The sequence below is a fragment of the Quercus robur genome, chromosome 2, assembly GCF_932294415.1.
Source record: "Quercus robur chromosome 2, dhQueRobu3.1, whole genome shotgun sequence".
NCBI classification, from domain to species: domain Eukaryota; kingdom Viridiplantae; phylum Streptophyta; class Magnoliopsida; order Fagales; family Fagaceae; genus Quercus; species Quercus robur.
Genome location: NC_065535.1, coordinates 28,460,739 through 28,480,999, shown reverse-complemented (window position 1 = coordinate 28,480,999; position 20,261 = coordinate 28,460,739). Strand labels below are relative to the sequence as shown.

The 20,261-nt window shown below is 38.1% G+C and overlaps 2 protein-coding genes across 4 annotated transcripts; both read right to left on the bottom strand.

The window, feature by feature from the left end:
* Positions 1–441: 441 nt before the first annotated feature.
* Positions 442–10,327, bottom strand: LOC126713190 (polyadenylate-binding protein-interacting protein 11-like). Of its 3 annotated transcripts, none has more exons than XM_050412877.1 (12): positions 10,061–10,327; positions 9,352–9,856; positions 9,006–9,113; positions 8,850–8,894; positions 8,673–8,745; positions 8,467–8,579; positions 8,314–8,373; positions 8,175–8,222; positions 8,012–8,080; positions 2,792–2,914; positions 909–970; positions 442–796 (listed from the first exon to the last, which is right to left on the bottom strand). In XM_050412877.1, the coding sequence occupies exons 2-12, from the start codon at positions 9,826–9,828 to the stop codon at positions 739–741; spliced, it is 1,236 nt and encodes a 411-aa protein (XP_050268834.1). In that variant the 5' UTR covers positions 9,829–9,856; positions 10,061–10,327; the 3' UTR covers positions 442–738. The 3 variants fall into 3 exon arrangements, with proteins under 3 accessions (XP_050268834.1, XP_050268835.1, XP_050268836.1); XM_050412878.1 differs by having other exon boundaries at positions 9,006–9,110; positions 10,061–10,326; XM_050412879.1 differs by lacking the exon at positions 2,792–2,914 and having other exon boundaries at positions 10,061–10,324.
* A 4,446-nt stretch (positions 10,328–14,773) lies between these two features.
* Positions 14,774–16,261, bottom strand: LOC126697119 (uncharacterized). The gene has a single exon (XM_050393971.1). The coding sequence runs from the start codon at positions 16,259–16,261 to the stop codon at positions 14,774–14,776; it is 1,488 nt and encodes a 495-aa protein (XP_050249928.1).
* Positions 16,262–20,261: the final 4,000 nt, after the last annotated feature.

Genomic DNA, 20,261 nt, shown 5'->3' with positions numbered 1-20,261 from the left:
TTCTTAAAACCTCATCATTTCATAAGTAGAAACACTACTTTATCCTTAACTTTTAAGCTAAATAAGCTATCCAAAAATTGGTTTAATTGCACAGAAAGTGTTCCCACAATATCCTAATTACTCGAATTTGGCAAATCAATATGTTCTGAAGAGACAATTGACAGCTAGTTACAAGGGCATACCATTCTACTAAATGGGCAGCACAAGATAGGCTTAAAGCAACATAATGCAGAATCAGTATGACAAGAATTCTCAAACAACAATCAGAGAGAGTACCGAATGTGAATCACCTTGTGTAAAATCAAAAACTTATAGACTAATGTGTTAGCGTGTTTGTTTGCACACCGAGCCAGCCATGTGACTGGCAAGCTATCTTTGAAATATATCTTCAAATAACTTTGCAGAAAAAAAGGGACCATTTCAATAGTGTCACAAAAAGACTTTCATGAGTAATAAACTTCTTAGCATTGCTTAATCTACGGAAAATCCAAATCCATATTAACGAGCAAATACATGAAATCTTTTTAAGCCTCAGAGATTCTATCCAACTCTATATATGCTAGAATAAACAAAATATAAACCCTATGATAACAAAAGATATCATAGCATGGCCGCAGTGGACAAGTATATATATTAAACAGACAACCAGAGATGGAAATCTTTACATGATGTGTGTGTGTATTTAAATATATTTAAACTGGAACGGTAAATCATTCTTGGGTGCCAAAGATGATTGATTTAATGCATGGGAAGACGAGGAGCACGAGGGCGCACAGGTGTCTTTGATGGGCTAACCCTGATCATACACAACACCAAAAATCAATTAGATAAACAAAGCAAAAGGTATGATACAAAAAATTCTCTAAAAGTAAATTCAGGATGAGTAACAAAGGAGAAAGCAGTCCAACCTAATCGGCAATGAACCTAGAACAACACCACTACAGTTGAGAGCAGCAATTGCACTTTCAGCCTGAAGGAAGAAAAATATATTCCGGTCACATCTCAATACATTGCAGCATACAGAGATCAAGGCAAATTGAGACTAGATGTTACATGTGATAAAACCCCAATTAGATAATCAATTTTATGGTCACTAGCACTACAAGCCTTACAAGGCAAGCAGCAGATCCTGAATCAGCACTCTCAAACCACAAAAAAGATGTTGAAGAAGATTCTAGGGGGTCATGTACATGAAAAACAATCAGGAAAACTGCAAACAATATGACTTGTGCATATGATCCAACCCACTTCAAATCCTTCCATTCTAGTCAAATATTAAATCATTATCAGTCTAATATGCCAACATGCAACTACATTTTCACTTCAAAACTGTTCAACCTTATTTTATTCGAGGTAAATATAACCCCCAGGACACCACTTTAAGTGGGATCGGATTGCGTAACCACCCATTTTAAATATAACTCACACTCCGAATGGGATTAAACCTCTGACCTCACTATTCATGATCCACCCCTTGTTCATGCAAAGGGGAGATGCCATTTGGTTCAAAAACCTTTTCTCTCTTTTCCATAGATTTTAGATCCCAATTGGAAGGGAAATGCAATAAACTAGTGACCTCCACTTTATGAGTAGCAGTTTCCAGTTTATTGTGCTACCCCTTTGGGGTACCATTGGTCCAAAAAGTATAGGCAAAAATATTATCTAAAAGTAAAAGGTAACACCAAAAAGAAAATCATTACTCATTTATGGCCAGAGTGCAATTCAATTAGTACAAGAGCTAATCAATTAGTAGGAACATATAATCACTTTTCTGGGTTTTGTTTGAACCAGACTAAAAATAAAGCAAAGTTCTGCATAATCAACCCTTCCACTACTATTTGCCCAAAAAGAACCAGAGATAAGACAACCAACTAAAAAACAAGTCCCATGTTATCAAAGAAAACTGTATAGCCTTGTCTGCAAGCTAAAGTCAGCACAGCTTAGTATATAGCTTCCTTGTAACTAATATAAACACTTGTACAAAATATAAATTGATTTCCAGTTTTAATTTTATTGAAATTTTCATACTTTCAAAAGTGGCACATAGTAGTATCTCACTTCTAGAGAGGTAGTATAATTGGAAATCTTCAACTGGTCTATACAAAGCTAAAAACCTCTAAATATCATATCCGTCTAACAAAGATTAGAAATATTGCAATGAACATTGGGCACTTTAAAAACCAAAAAAGGAATGGAGACAAAAGTTTACAAACAATAGCTTTCTGAAGTTAAACAAATCTTCTATTTATTCTAAGAAGTAAACACTTAAGTAGACTTCAATTGAAAAAAAAAAAAAAAAGACTTTAAGAAAATTGTGGATGGCATTCTTGGTACACATACTATAACCTACTGAAAAGGTATTATAAAGCAACCTTCAGCCCAATTCCTCCACTATAAAATTCAACATCTCTCTAGAATTATACAGTCCAAGCCCTACTCTCATCTCCCAAGACAATCATCTTAAGCGAAGTTATCAATACCATACATGAGGCCCTTTCAGCTTGGCCAGGAAAATAGCTTATTTTGGTACCGAACGGTACCTACACACCGTTTCGAAATTACTGCCATATACAATATATCATAAATTTAAAAATATATACACAGGCTTGTGTGTGTGTGTATAACAAACTCTTATGTTGACCCAAATCTGATCAAAGGAAAAAAAAAAAAAATTGCACAATAAAAGATTGCAGTTGTGCTCCTTGAGCTTTGACACAGGTGCTAATTTGAAAAAAAAAAGACAAATAATACATGTGGTGCCTTATTACACATGCCTTACCACTTCTCTTACCAGTGACATGGGCCTAAGTCTATGTCTGACACAACACGACCAATCAACAAAAGAAGAATCGTGGGGGATGAAGGGAGCTGCAAAAGTGGTGCCAATCCAAAGAAGAAGGTGCCGGAGGAGAAGCTAACACCAACAACGAAGAAATCAAAGCTGATGACAGTATTGCAAGATTTTTATTTTTTTATTTTTAAAATAAAAATAATAAATATTTTTATTTAAAATTAAAAATAAATAATAATAATAATAAAATTATAAATTAAAAAATTAAAAATAAAAAAGAGCTTCAGTTTGGAACGGTTGATACCGGCTGATACACACGTTTTAACTATTAAAGACTATTAAAGGAGCTTCACCATACCAATTTGGTCAACAGTACAAACTTTTTTGGTCCTACCAGCCTAAATGGTACGATTTTCAAAACTTTTTTCCTTAAGGCATTTGGCCTTTTCAAATTGGGGCACAATACATTATGTTTGCCTCATTAATATCATAACAACATTTTATAATCCAGTTTAAGAGGAGATTAAGAACACCACATGTGTCTGTGCTTAGTGCCATACATTTTCTTCATGGTAAGGCCCAAGCCACAAGGTGGGTTGCAATAGATTAACGGCCTACGTAAGATATGGTCACGCTACTATGGATGGGCTGTCGACCCCAATAATCTGGAACTAATGCTAGGTTGTTGTTATTGTTGACACAACGACAAATAATGTGGTGAATAAGGATGTTCTTCAAGTTTAGAAATATGGTGTTTTTAAGAAGTAATGTTTTATAGAACCAAGTAAGAAAAAAAGCAAGGGAGAGAATATGCAAGCTGTTGAACCTATGGTAGCTAAAGTGGCTCACATCTTGCCAACTCATGAATGAAACTCAGTGCATAAGTAGGACAAAGTTTTATTGCACATAACATTACATTTACCTCCTGTCTTCCTCAATTCTGGACTGAGCACCCATTAACTTTTATCAAATATCCACCAAAGTCTCAAATCGGATTACTCTTATCTTGGTCTAAATTTATTCACCACTGTAATTGGGCTAGAGCTCATATCATTTATACGACCCACTAAATTAAAGCACGACTTAGCCTAAACCAACCCATAGTATCACCCTACTGTGAGTCAAAAAAAATTTAAATTTTCCTCTTATACTCATTGAGATAGCTGATACACTATTCCGTGTGCATGTGTTTGGGGGGAGGGTGAAAGAACGGTAGTAACATTTGTACTTAAGCCTTCAAAAATTCCAAAAAAAAAAAAAAAATTATCTGACAGCTTGTAGCTAGTCGTGTTATGGCAAGAATAGATTATGGGTGTAGGCAGTACTTTTCTATTTTTTAGTAAGTAACCTGCTTCATGTAAAAGGAAAAATGTACAGAGAGTAGCCTACAGAAAACATCTCCACAACATCCTTTAGAATCTTGACACCAATTAGAATAGTCCTCTTTTTTTATAATTCTATAATTACAATGGGGAGGGAAGATTTGAACCATAGACATCTCTTTAGGAAACACAAGGAGGTGCCAGTTGAGCTACAAGGCAATTGGCCCAATTAGAATAATCCTCCCAACAATACAAAGGGAAACCATACAAACAAACCTTAATCCCAAATTATGGGGTCAAGTATGGATTCTCAATAGACTAGTTAGGGTCACCCACGTATATTCTTTTCTGTCATTCTATTTTATTCAAAATGACATTCTTTGTTACTTAATTGACATGTACTTTTCTGCTACTTTTATAATTTTGGTCTTTCTATACCTTTTTTCACTCTCAACTTGAATCAACTCTCCTCTTAATATGACCAAACCATTTCAAGCGGTCTCCTACGCTCCCTCATCTTTTCATCAATAAGGGCAACCCCCCATCTTTAAGCAAATTTCCTCATATCGAATCCTATCTTTTCTTGTATGTTCACTTATCCATCTTAACTTTCTCATTTTAGCTACACACTTTATAAATAAGTTGCTTCCTAACAATCTAACATTTAGTACCATAAAACATAGCTGATCTTATAGGAATCTTATAAAATGTTCCCTTTAATTTAAAGATATTCTATTACACACTCCCGATGCACTTCTCCACTTGATCCACCTTCCACTCTACTCTTGTCCTATTGTTCACATAATAACATCCTCTTAAATCTCCATCTTTATGAATTATTGATCCAATATATCAAAAGCTCTAGGTTTTGGTATCTCTTGACTATCAAGTCTTTCAACTCATTTATCTTTGTTTCTACTTTGCTAAACTTTTTTTTTGATAGATAGTAAAAGTTTTATTGATAGCAAAAATGCAATGTGTTTACAATTGTAAACACACGGCAAAGAAAGAATACAAACAAATCAAATAGCAGATCTAACAGAAATAAGGAAATCAGACAAGGAAATACAATGCGTGAGGCCTCAAATACGAGACCACTCAAAAAAAGTCCCAGCTAACGATGTCTTCAACAGTTCAATAGGTCTCTCAATGCCCTCAAAAGTTCGGGCATTGCGTTCCTTCCATACTAACCACATAAGACACACTGGTACCATATTCCAAACATTTGAAGAATAATTCCCCAACCAATTCCTCCAAGCAAAAAGAAGAGAGACAACTGTATACGGCACCACCCATTGAACCCCAAACATAAGGAAAACCTCGCTCCTCGAAGTTTGAGCAAACTTACAATGGAGTAAAAGGTGATCCACAGTTTCCTCATCACACCGACAAAGACAACAGCAACTAACAAGAGGCAAGTTCTTCATGTACTTACATTTCATGTACTTTTTTTTAGTCCTACTTAGCTGAAAACCTTTAGTTCTAAAGCATTTCATAAAATTTCTAACTTGACATTAACTTCATATCTAGTTTCATCCACTAAAACTATATTATCTACAAAAAGCATACAACAAGGGACGTCCTCCTAAATTGATTAAGTGAGCTCATCCATTGCTAGTGCAAAAAAATGTGGACTTAAAACGATCCTTGATGCAAACCTAGAGTTATAGTAAAGTAAACTCACTTGTGATGACTCTACTTGTACTTTTTTTGATAAGTATGACTCTACTTGTATTTGTTCTCACACTAATTACAACTCTGTCATACATATCATAAATAAACTTATATACTTTAGATAAATTCATTTCTTTTCCAAAGTATTCAAAGGAGAGACATACTTTTTAAAATCAGCAGATATACAAAAAGTCTAAGTAGGAAAACATACAATGCAAATCTGGGAAAGAGGAATGGTGACTTAAATAAAAGAGCTTACCATCCTAACTCTAGGAGAACAACAGTACAACTTTTATTTCAATCAACATTTTATTTCAATCAAGAAATCAACTCAACAGTACAACATTTTATTTCAATCAAGAAATCAACTCAACGGTACAACTTATCCACAAAAAAAAAAAAAAAAAAAAAGGCAATCAACATGTTTTTTTTAATCACTTCAATCACCTGACAGATAAAATTTTATTTTAAAGAAATGAAGTTAATAATTCTGAGTGTCTGACACTATTGTGGACTTCTTCTTTTTAACTTACCACTGTCATTTCCAAAACCAATCACGTGGCTCACACTAGAGGAAGCAAAAGTGAAACGTTGAAACTTGAAAACAATAAAAGATGACAACTAATAAGATAAGACTAGACTCTAGAGGACAGAAAATAAAGAGCAAAAACCAGTCACCCAGTGGATACAAAACAGAGAGGAAATAATAAAAAAAAAGGGAAGAAGTGGGCTGGGTTCAATAAGGCAAACAACAACCGGCAACTTGAGATTGATGGGTTTGCAATTTTTCTTTTCTTTTTTTTAAGCCAAAATCTGATACGGGATGGCAGGAACATCCAGCCGTATCATATTTTAAAATAAATAAATAAATCGTTTGGGACGCACACGCAGCTGTTTCCCAGTTTTTTATCAACAAAGCTCCCAAGTATCAAATCTGATTACTCCTCTTGGTCTAAATTTATGCACCACTGTTGGCCTAGAACATGTAATTACATTTGTACTAACCCTAAAAAAAATTCTAGATAATATTTATCATCTAACAGCTTATAGCTAATCATGTTATGACAAGAATATATGGGTGCAAACGGTCATATGAAAACATCCCCACAACCACCTTTTAGAATCTTGACACAAATTAGAACAAAAAATTCCTCCAAAAATACAAAGGGAAGTCATACATTTTAAAATCTAAGCAGCAGATATACAAAAAGTATAAGTAGGAAACCATACAATGACCATACAATGCAAATCTGGGAAAGGGAAAATAGTGACTTAAATAAAAGATCTTATCATCCTAACTCTAGGAGAACAATCTATCCATCCTACAACAGGATAATACTTAAGCTTAAGATCATCTCAATTAAGAGTTATAGGGATATCCTCAAAGTTATACGATTGTTGATAGCATCATCAACATGACCCTTGTGGACTACAAAATCATGCACAACACGTTGATAGGATACACAACACAAAAGATTAGTCAATCAACAATTTCTGTTCAACCTTGATTTTTCCATTCAATAAACAAGAGACATACGTGCAATACACGCAGTCAATAAATGTCATTCTTGGCAGCCAATAAAATAATAATAATCCTTACGATAGAATTTTCAATGCAATCCCAATTGACTCAAAGCTTATTGTCATTAAGATAAAAACTACCCTCATGACCAGTAAAATTCTTACATAATAAACAATAAAAATGACCCATAAGTTTTGAACGGGCTCTTTTTTTTTATATATAAGTAGATAAGTTAGGGTAAGATAATTTGTATTAGTTTTAAATGGGTTGGAAGTATACTCTCACTCCAATCTCAATATAATCAAGATCAATCCAAGTGGCCCAATGGGCCAATGGTATGAGAGAGTAGCCACCTACATTATCAAGCGCAAACCTGACAGTTTTCTCATCAGCATAAAATTAAAATCTCTTCTTTTTTTATGTTGGGGATAACTATAACTCAATATAACCTCCTAATGAGACTATACCATAACCTTACCGTCCACCAGAGCCTTTTTTCCTCAATAATTGACAGGACTAGACCTACATTAGAGGACCTAGAACTAAATCTTAGCTGCTAGAATTTCCCTTCCAAAAGCTGGTTATTTGAAAACACTTTGCTTAAGCTCCCCTAGATTTACATCTTTTAACCCTTTAAAGGGAAAAAATACATGTGGAAACAAGCAATTTAGCAAGCATGAATAAAGAGAAAATGGCAATTACCATTACAAACTCAACAAAGGCAATACGAGTGGAATGGTGATAGTCCCCAAGTAGCCTCAAGCGATAAACCTGCTTCAAAACAAAATTTCTCATTTGTGCATTCCTTACAAATGTTAGTCAAAACATTAAGAAGAAATAAAAGTTTCAGAATATAATCTCGAACCTCTCCACAGACTGATTCGAAAAAGAGTTTGACATCAGCTTGAGTAACCTGCACAAAACAAACCAAATAAATAAGTAATAAGGGTTTTATAGGCCATACCATGGACCATATTCAATGATAAACTACCAAAAAAAGTCACCTTCTTGTCAATATTTGTACAATAGATAGTTCTCGCACACATCTCACGTTCATCTTCAGTCTGAAATCCAAAGAACCATTGAAAAATCAACACATATTCAAAATACTGCAGATAACAAGAAATACAATGGTCATAATAGCTTGGCTCTCTCACCCTAGGCAAAAAGGTTGGGTTAACTGGTGCAATAGCTGTTTTAGAAGGCAGCACCTTCACAGGGTAGAATCCAAGCATAGTCCCCCCCAGACTTAAAGCAGCCCTTGCACCTTCTGCATAGCCAACAGAGCAATTGATCAAGGAACCATTATATTTCATTGCAACTACCAAAAACTATTGAACTATGTACCACAACTTCAAATTACCTTCATCAGTAAACTCAACAAAGGCAAAACGAAGTACGGAATTGGGGTCACCACATATACGGCAGTCAACAACCTTCACACAAAAATAGAACTTGTTCAAGACCAAAATTTAAACCACCTCATCAGAAAACCATTTATTAAAATTTAAAAAAAAATAAATAAAATAAAATCCATTACCTGTCCACAATTGACAAACAGAGCTGCAAGCTGTTCTTCAGTGACCTATGCTCCAAATAAACAAACACATCAGTCCCACACACAGCCAGTCACACAAAACATAACCCACCAAAGTCATATAATAATAGCAACCAAGAACGTTTTGATTTTATATACCTGTTGATCAATGTCAGACACATACACAGTTCTCCTAATTGACTCTTCTCGCTGAGCCAAACTTGTCCTGGCATTCATTCTTCGTTTCCCTTGATTAAAATTCTTCTTCTAACACAAACACCCACCAAGAAACAGCCACACATAAATCCCCGTTTATAAGCTTAAAAAAAAAGGCAAAATTTAAACAAACTAAAACCCAGAATCATAATTCATAAACCCTTCAAAAACCAAAATTTTCACCAAAGCTACAATTTTTCTATCGTTTACATTCAATTTCTCAGCCTCCAAACAAAGGGGTCAAAAAGAAAATCAAAAGAAAACATATATATAAACCATATTATCATACCCTTCTGCCAGTGTTGCTGCCATTAACAAATCCATTTCTGTTGTTGCTTTGCATTACCAAGTTGTTAGGGTAAAACCCAGCATTCAAATTGAAACCTTGGTTGTTATTAGCTAACGAAGGAGGCACAAACTCTTCAGCCATAGGGTTCAACTTAGAGAAGAGTTCTTGTAACTCTCTCATATCCCGATTGTAGCTCTCAACGGCGGAGACAGTCGCTGAGTCACCACCGCCGCCGTTGGATCGGTGGGCCCCGATCTGCTGTGCCGATGTGGGAGTAATGTACAGCGCCTGATCGTGGTGGGACATCACAATCGGACCACCACCACCGTCACCGTTGATGATGTGGTGGTTGTGGTTGAGTCGCACGTGGGTGTGCTTGCTGTTGTTGGGCTGCTGATCGTGACCGTTGGATGATTCCTGTGATGGCGTCTCGAAGTTTCGGCTTGAAACAACCCCTCCATTTTCAACCACGGCCATGGTTTTTTTTTTCGTTGTTGTTTATTCTCTGAATCGTTGATCAAAGAAAAAAAAAATTGGTCAGAAATGTCCTTTGAATAATAAAAATTGATTCAAAAGTTGAATGGTTTTAAATACAACAAACACGTCGAAATCACCATCCACAAAACGAAATGGAAAAATAATATATAGAGAACAAAGTACTGAAGAAAGAAAGCAAAAGCAGCAATTTTTTCTTGTTTCATTTTCTTACAGTGTGTCTGTTTGTTGGGTTTTTGTTTTGTTTTTTAAGGATTTGTTTATTGCGAGAGAGAGACCAAAGAGGTTCTTCGAATCGAAGTTGAGAGTGTGGATCTGGTTCACATAATGGCGCTGATGTTCTACCCAAAAAAAAAAAAAAAAATGGCGATGATGAGGGTCTCAGACACTGCGTTTGATTTTATTTTTGCTTTCAGAGTGTTTGATTGATTGTAGCAAAAATCGAAAAATATACTAATAAAAAACCTACAAATGACAGTGTGTTTTTTTTTTGACATGTACATGTATTGTTGTTGCTAGACTACATGGGATGGTGGTCACTGTAGAATCGATGACGTGGCATGTTATTATTGGGTAATCAATATGGCGTAGGATGGGTGATACAACTAATTGATGATACTGAGATACTTCTGAGTTGCTTCTCCAAAAAAAAAAAAAAAGAGATACTACTGGTTTGTCTTTTACTTTTTACGGTTTTACTTTTACCCGTACTGTTTGGATAGGCACGAGCTCAGCTGTCTGTGGCCTTTTTTTTTTTTTTTTTTTTTTTTTTTTGATAACCAACACAGAAGGAACTTTCATTAATCTAAAACAACGTTCAAGTTAATTACATCATTCAGAATTTGGTTTTCTATTACAGGGGGAGTATCCTCAACCCAAACCAAACAATCCTCTATCCGATTGGCATATTTTGCCATTAAGTGAGCAGCCATGTTGCTGCCCCTGTTGATGTGAGAAGTCTTCCAAGCTCTGAACTGCCTCAGAGTCATTCCAATGCCTTCCATGACCTTCCTAATAGAGCAGGGAGAAGGACCCTTCCCCCTTAAGACATTCACCAAACTCATCGAGTCACTCTCAATTATAACATCTCTGAGGCCAAGATCCCAAGCCAATTGAACACCTTCTTCCACAGCCTTTGCTTCAGCCTCCAACGCACCCAGCGGCAGCAGCAATTTTTTGCTCATCGACCCCATTAAATGACCATTCTCATTTCTAATCACGACTCCCACACCGCTGCATCCAATGTCTCTGAAGACAGCCCCATCTGTATTAATTTTATACCAACCTCGGTTTGGAGGAGACCATGAGAGCTTGCCTGTGGTGGAGGGAAGGACTTGGACTTGAGGAGAATGCTTGACTTCCTTTGCGTATTCTGCTGCCCTCCGAACTATTTCAGCAGCAGGTTTGCCTTTGCCTTCATGTCTTATTGAATTCCGATTGTTCCACAAGCTCCATGCCGTGATTGCAAACAACTCCCAATCTACCAACGGGCATCTCACCTTAATTTCCCATACTATATCCACAAACTCCAGATGGGTTTCAGGCAGAAAAGGAAGCTTAACCTTGGAAGCACTCCAAACCTCTGCAGCTGTTTTACAGTCCCAAAGGATGTGAGTTGTAATTTCCTCCCTACCACACACATCACAGTTTGGTTCCACATCCACGCCCTTGGACTTTAGACGACTCTTTGATGGCAAAATGTTTCTACAAGCCCTCCACATAAAGTGTTTTATCTTGTTTGGGCAATCTAGATTCCATACAAGCTTCCAAATGGCACTAGCCTTTGACCCATCTGAGCTTTCCCCCCTTTCACCCTGCTGGTTTAGCTTTGGCAGCAGTTTTTGAGCGGCTCTATATGCACTTCTGACTGAGAAACTGCCATTTGGAGTCCAAGCCCAAACCAGGGAGTCATCCGGAAGCCGAGGGCTTATTGGGATACCCAGCACAATATCAGCTTCATGAGGGAGGAAGGTACTCCTTACCAAATCAACATCCCAACCCCTAGTCTCCCTATTGATAAGACACGAAACCAGCTCAAGGTTAGCCATTTGACCCCTCGGACTGACCACTTTGAAAGAGTCCGGCCTTGGGATCCATCTATCATCCCAAATGTGGACCTTTTCCCCATTTCCAATGATCCATCTAGATCCCCTTACAATTAGGTCCTTTGCTGCCATGATACTTCTCCACACGTAGGATGGTCTATAGCCCAATTGCGCCTCCCTAAAAGAGCTTCCCGCAAAATACTTTGCCTTAAAAACTCTATGGACAAGGGAATAAGGATTTTGTTGGATCCTCCAACCTTGCTTTGCTAAGAGTGCAAGGTTGAAAGTAGTTAAATCTCTAAATCCCATCCCCCCTTCCATCTTAGGCATACAAAGTTTCTCCCACGAAATCCACGCCATTTTCCGCTCTTTATCCTTCTGCCCCCACCAAAATTTGCAAACCATGGAGTTTAACTCTTTGCATAAGGTCACCGGAAGCTTGAAACAACTCATGGTGTAGGTAGGAGTGGCTTGGGCCACGGCCTTAATAAGAATCTCCCTCCCCGCATTGGAAAGGAGCTTGCCTTTCCACCCCGCAATTTTTCTGCCCACCATATCTTTAATGCGGTTAAAGGCTTTCCTTTTCCCTCTACCCACTAGTGGAGGAAGACCAAGGTACCTCTCATGATGCCTTATAATTTGAGCTCCAAACAAAGACTTCACTTGGGCTTGGACTTCACTACTAGTATTCTTGCTAAAGAATAGGGAAGTTTTCTCCTTATTAAGCCTTTGCCCCGAGTCACCTTCATAGTCTTCAAGCACCTTCATAACCCGTCGAGCTTCTTCTAAAGAGGCCCTACAAAAAACAATACTATCATCCGCGAATAGGAGATGGGAAATTCTAGGAGCACCCCTACACACCGCAACCCCTTTTATAAAGCCATTAGACTCTTCCTTTTTCAACATTGCCGTCAATCCCTCCGCACAAAGAAGGAAAAGATAAGGTGATATTGGGTCACCTTGTCTAAGCCCTCTCGATGGGATAATTCTACCTTTGGGCTCACCATTAATCAAAACCGAATAAGACACCGAGGTCACACACATCATCGTAAGGGCCACCCACCTATCATGGAATCCCAACCTCCTCATAATAGCTTCCAAATAGACCCATTCTACCCTATCATAGGCTTTGCTCATATCGAGCTTTATAGCCATAAGAGCCTCCTTTCCTTTCTTTCTTTGGTCTATACAATGCATTGTTTCAAACGCCACTAAGACGTTATCGGTTATTAGCCTCCCCGGGACAAAAGCACTTTGGGCTTCATCAATCACAGCAGCAAGAACTTTTTTCAACCGATTAGCTAGAACCTTTGCAATAATTTTGTAGAGTACATTACAAAGGCTAATCGGTCTAAATTCGGTGATTCTTTGGGGATTTTTGACTTTTGGGATTAGACAAATGTAAGTTTCATTAAGACCACTAGGCAGGACACCAACATTCAGAATATTTAAGACACAATTTATCACATCAAATCCAACCAAATCCCAATATTTTTGATAGAAGATCGGGGACATACCGTCTGGACCTGGAGACTTTGTAGGATGCATTTGATTGATTGCTCGCGTCACCTCATCCGCCTTGAACTCTACTAACAGTTCATCATTCATTTCAGGAGTGACACGGGTATTGATTGCACTCAAACTAGCTTCAAAGGACGTTGGGGAATCTGATTTGAAAATGGCAGCAAAATACTCCAGCACTATCTCCTCAATTCTCCCCTGATCCTCCTGCCGAACCCCCTCAGCATCAAGCAGCCCCAATATCCTGTTCTGTCTTCGTCTTTGACTAGCTGTGGCGTGAAAGAACTTTGTGTTTCGGTCTCCCCACTTGATCCATAACGCTCTAGACCTTTGGTTCCACATCATCTCCTCTCTAAGCAAAGACTCATTTATTTCTGCCCTTATCTTCCTAATCTCCTCTGACTTCTCATTCCCGAGTTCCGTGGCTTCAAGCTGTTGGAGTTTTGATTGTTTCTGCCTCAGCACCTTGTTCACGTGCCCAAAAACTCTCCAATTCCATCTCTGCAAATGCTCTTGACATTGCCTCAATTTTCCCGTGATTGATAATCCCGAATCACCACTAAGAGGGTCCCAGACTGATTCTATAATTTCCCTACATCCTTCCTCTCTCGTCCACATAGCCTCAAACATGAACCTTTTTTTCACTGGTTTTCTTGGCTGGCTTCGTTTCAAGGCTAGAACCAACATGCAATGGTCTGAAGTGGACAAAGAGACATGGTACACACTTGCTTCCGGGTATAACCTCATCCACTCTTCATTTGCTACCATTCTATCCAGTCTGAGTTTGGTTCTCTGCTCTCCATGCCGCCCGTTACACCAAGTGAAGCTCTGACCCACGTAGCCTAAATCCGTTAAACCACACCTATCTAAGCAGTCCCTAAAGTTTGCCATCTGTTTACCATCTCTAGCCAAGCCCCCTGCTTTTTCATGAGAGTATATAATCTCATTAAAATCGCCGAAGACAATCCATGGCATATCACACTGATTCCGTAAAGCTTCCAACAACTGCCACGAAATATACCTTTTCTCTGATTCCGGTTGACCATAAAAACCGGTAGCTCTCCACGGAGGTGATGAAGGACTCTCTCGCACAACCACATCTATGTGAGCGTTTGAACAACTTTTAAAACTCACCTCCGCTCCTTCCTTCCACAACAGAGCAAGGCCGCCGCTCCTGCCATCACTAGGAACGATGATGCCCTGCGTGTAGTTCAGTTTTGCTTGTAACCCTTTTATTCTACTTACCCTGGCCTTAGTTTCCACCAGAAAGACCAACAGGGGTTCGCGATTCCTCACCTCATCGGTGAGATTACGAACTGCCAAGGTGGACCCCATACCTCGGCAGTTCCAAGCTATCACGTTCATTGGGCTCGGCGGGGCTGCAGCGCAGCCTCCGCCTCTCCGCCAGCCATCTCTACTTCATTCTCTGTTTTGAGCTTCCTTTGGTTCGTTCCTTTTCTTTTTTTCTGATCAATTGCATTTGGATCCAGCTCTTGTAAAGGAGTTGGTCCATTTCTTTTTTTCCCTTCTGGGCCAGACTCAACACTTTCTCTTTTGCCCTTTGACTCCCTAGCCAACCGTTTCCAGTGTTTGCTATGTGGGCCAAGAACTTCCGCAGTCCAGCCCACTTTGCCATCGTACACCATCGCAACTGGGCTCTGTGACACATCAGCTGAGTCCGTGCTTGTCGCGTGCTCCTTCAAACTTTGCACCGACTCATTTTCAAATTTGAAAGTGGGATCTTCCACTTGCCGTGTACTCCTGTCCCACTGCATTTCAACAGAGGCCTCGGGTTGTGCTGCTTTCCCATCAGTAGCCTCTACTCTATTTTGTGCTATCACATCTTTTGCTTTACCTTCCTTCAGATTGACTTTGCCTTCTTCGTGAAGATTTTCTGTCAGAGGCATTGAGGAAACCACTTTTGGTTCATCCCATGTAAGGCTATCATCACCCCTAGCTTCAATCCTAGGCACGTGAGTGTTACTGGCCTCACCAACCGCACCTGCTTCAGCAGGTTGTGGTCTCTCCTTTTCCGATCTAACTCCGGTAACACCCCTCCCTGCTGCACCCCCTTCCATGCCCGTATTGAGAAAATCCTTATTGCCTCTCCTCATAGGCTCTCCTCTCATCCAAGCCCCATATTGGAGCTCCCCCTTATTCTGTATAACACTTGCTGAACTATCATTGCACTCCTTTAGACTATGATTGAGCAAACCACAGCTGTAACAAAAGTTTGGAAGCCGTTCGTATCTGAAGTTGACCCACCGGCTCTCCCCACCTTCAATGGAAACCCGTTTACCCCTCAGTAGACGTTTTGTCACGTCTATTCGAATTCTCACCCTCAAGCACTTCCCCCAATGGACTCCTGAATCGGGGACATCCACATCCAAGACCTCTCCAAGTTTTGAACCTATTGCCATCCCCGTCTCCCTTGTCATACACTTCAAAGGCAAGTTGAAAATTTGGACCCAAAAGGGTGACCATTTCAACTCTATCTCCTTTGGGATCAGTTCAGCTTCAAACTCTTGTATTATTACAAGTTGTTTCTCATAGCTCCACGGACTCATGTCAATAACTTTCTTTTTGTCTTTCTCATCTCCAAATTCCACCAAGAACAGATCCTCCTCAATTTCTGACATTTTCATTTCCTTTTTTAGTTTCCACATCATTCTCAGGTTCTTCCTCAGCGCGTCTAGGCTAACGCTTCTGCTTGTGAGCACCTTTAGGACAGCACAAAATCTCCCTCTTTCTATTGCCGCCTTCATACTGCCACTCCCAAGCTCGACATCATCAGTCTCTTCCTCCGTAAACGATAGCTTCTTCCACAACACTTCAAGTTCTTCTGCCATGAAACTTCAATACTGCAGCCTTTTTGATTTTGAACAAAGAGACACGAACCTCTACCTCACACCACCCACCCTACCAGTGACCTTACTAAAAGAAGGTCAGACTAACTCTCGCAATAGGATGCGAGACACTCACCTGCTTCTACAAGCCCGAGAGCCAGAGAGCACTATGGCATAGCTGTCTGTGGCCTGTGTGTGGGTGTTTTGGTAATGTTGGTATATTAATAGGCAGAGCTGAGTGTGAGAACTGTCTGTCACTCTGTCCTTTTTTTCGCAGCGACTCCCCTGGGCTTCTGCTAATTGCTATAAATAATTTGGCAATGTTACCATTTTATTTCTATTGAAAATATCTAGAATTGTTAAAATGTTAAACTATAACCCTATGTTTGGTTTTTTTTTTTTTCTTTTTTTGAGAAAAACCCTATGTTTGGTTTGAAGGAAGAGAATGGAAGATAAGAGAAAATGAATTAGGGGGAAGGGAAAATGTGGGTCCAAGTGATAAATTTCTTAACAAAATTAGTTCATTTCATTTTCTATCATGCTATCTAAATAGTGAAAAATATTTACTTTCTCTTCCTTTCCCTCCTCTTCCTCTCAAACCAAACAAAGGGTAAGACATTTGACTGTAGTGTTACAATGGCGATTGTTGAAGAAAACTTATTCAGACTCTTTGAGTTTTCAAATCTCATGTACTTTCCAAATTCATCTTCTCTAGATGTTTCAGGACTCTTTTATCATTCTTGAAATGGTAGTTTTGCTTCAAAAGCATAGTGAAAACGGCATTAAATAATAGCCTAAGATGGAGAGTTAGTAAAGGAGATAAAAGTGGAATTTGACAAGATCGTTGGTTGCCTATCCACACCTTTTTTAAGGTCATCTCTCGTTGTATATTGCTCTCTCCAACAGCAAAGGTTGAGAACCTAAGGGCTGTTTGGTTTTTAAAAAACCATCACTTAATTTTCATCACTCATCACTCTATAACTCATCAATTATCACTGAAAATACTACAACTCCTAAGGTGGCATGTTTGGCACTTGTTTCCAATTTTGATAACTCAAAAAAATTTACTTTTTGTGGGACCCACGGATTGACTTGGTACAGCTTTTAAATTTTTTTTTCCTTCAACCCCCAATACCCAAACTCACCAAACCCAGTGAAAAAAAAAATAAAAAAATAAAAAGGAAGAAGACCACCCAGCGTGAAAGGAAAAATAAAAAAAGAAGAAGATCACCCAGCGTGAAAGGAAAAAGAAAAAAGACCAAATTTGACTACTTACATGCTGTGGGTCCCTCAAATATGTGTGTATTTACCAAAATGTCATCATAACTCTATTTTCATAACTTTAAAACGCCTAAAATGTGTTTTCAGTTTCCATAATTCATCACTCAAAAATCAGAGAATTAAGTGATGGAACCAAAAACTGAAAACACATCCAAACAAACTACTCAGCCATGGGACCCACCAATTTTGAGTTATGAGTGATGGAAACAGAATTATGGGTGATGGAAACTAAAAATCCAAACAGCCCCAAATTGATCTTGATACTTGCTATTGGAAGGTATCCCTCACTGATCATTTTATTTCCTTATGAAATTGTTGTCTTCAAAAAGTTTCCATTAAGCAATGGAGGTTCTAATGATGTCATGATTTGGTCAAGTAATGATTTGAAGCAAAATTTTGTTAAAATTGCTAATGATATGCTTTGTGTTGAACATTCACGGTATTCAAACAATTTGCAATCCCACACTTATGGAATCAAATTTGGAAATTTCGAGTACCCAACAAAATAAAGTTGTTTCTATGAAAGGCGTGCAGAGACTAGCTTCCTACAAAAATAAATATGTTATGACGCAAAATAATCTCCAACTTAACTTTTGATGTTTGTGGGGGATGAGCAAGAAGATTTGACCCATACTTTATGGTCTTGCTTAGCTGTTGATGAAACTTAACGTAAGAGTTGGGTGAAGCCTACTTAAGGCCACTGTTTTAAAAACCAAACCGGATTGACTAGTTGAACAGGGAAAACCAACAGTTCAATCGATCAAAATTGAGAATTGGACCTATTTTCATTTCTTTGACCATTCCGATTTAAAAAATCATGCTTAAAGCCTTTTGATATGGGTATTTTCGTTCGTAAAAAATCATTAGTACATTTTGATCCGTCGAGGTGGAAGTCACTCCTACCAACCCCATGAACCAAGGACCCGTCAAGATAAGCTCCCTATTCAAAGGCCTCAACATCCTAACGGATTAGTAGTTCGCTATTCTCGAAGACTTGTTGGGTTGCTCGCGTATGTACCTGATAGACTATTCACACTCCATTCTTTACATGGATACCGATGGTTGAAGTTTCATCCTGACAAATGGGTGAGTACACTGACAGATGGAGGATCATCTTGACGGGCCCACTGACGGTTGATGTGCTGGGTCCCACAAGCCTTTTATGTAACCTCCACTCATATGTCCCTACATGGAAATAGCTTGCAAACCACGCATAAAGACCCTACTACACGTTTATATCTTCCATATATGGGAAGAGAAGCCCTAAGATCTCAAAGTTTTAACTCTAAATCTTCCGTACAAGGAAAGCCCCTACGTTCAAGGGATCTTGGTCAGCTCTACGCCATTATATAAGTACCAAGTCTCCTCTCCTTAGAGGTACGTGCAATTTCCTAACTCTTACACTTTTTCAGTTATTGAAGAATCTTCTATCACTAACTTAACATTCGGAGGGTCTTTGGCCGGCACCTCACCAGTGCTCTCTGTAGGCTTTTCATCTTCTTTGTTCTTCAGATACCCCATTCGACACATGTGTGGACGATCAACTCACCGACGATATTTGTGCATCATCACCTTTCAATCTTCCTTATTTTAATGTAAATGTATATATGTTAGACCAATTAAGCATACCAAACTTAGAGATCTTTTGCATAACATGTTGGCTTTTATGGAACCAAAGAAATGAGACATGCATCGGGCTTTTGTACATCATTTTCATTCATAGATGATTTGGTAAAAAAAATGTTGATTTTGCTAGTCATTTCTCGGCGCTAAATGTTGGCAACAAGAATGAAAGTAGAATTCCTATTCCTTAACTTTGTATTAAAGTGTTTTTGTTTTAGGGCTACAAGGTAAAACTTATCTTATCTTAAATGGAGGTAAACCTTCCGTGTCTTTTGTGGATTTTTTTTTAGAAAAAGTTTGGTTACAAACTTAGTTGTAGTTATTGGCTACAACTCTACTCAATTTTTTTTTTTATTGGATTTGAGTTTTAACAAATCTACCATTGAATTACATTTTATTTGTATATCCTCCATACTTGCAAAATTTTCATAAGATCAATAGCAATGTTATCAATCAAATGTTTAAATTTCAAGTTTTTTGTATTTTAAAGTTATGCATATTAAAAAATAATTTTATTGATCGAATAGTAAATAACATATGATTGGCAGAAAGTTTGACATGCGTGTTAAGAACATAAAGAACATACAATTCAATAGTTAAATTTTCAAATTATGTAACCATATTAATTTTTTTAGTGAGAATTGTAACCATTGGTTACAACTAATTTTGTAACCAAAATTTGTCTTTTCTTTTTGCTTAAGTTGTACATGTGATATATTTCTTCTTCAATAATATTTCTACAAGTTTTTCTCACAAAAAATACAGGATTAGTATGCCTAAAATTTGTGTTACGGTTGTCTACAAAATGTTATAGGGTCTTGGGATGGAAGACAATTCATGAATCTAGGGCGAATTCTAGGGGTTGGTTGAGCAGTTTACAATGTCCTATTAGATAAATTAGGTTCTAGGTTCAAAATTCTTACACTCCCATCTTGGGGCCACTCTGAAAAAGGTTCTCTACGTATTTACCTAATGTGTGTGGAATGAGAAGACTACAAACATCCAAGAGAATGGTTACTAAAAAATCATGGGCACCTTCATTAGTAAAAAAAAAAAATGAAAGTATTGTTTCTTATGGACACTTTTTTTTTTTTTTTTT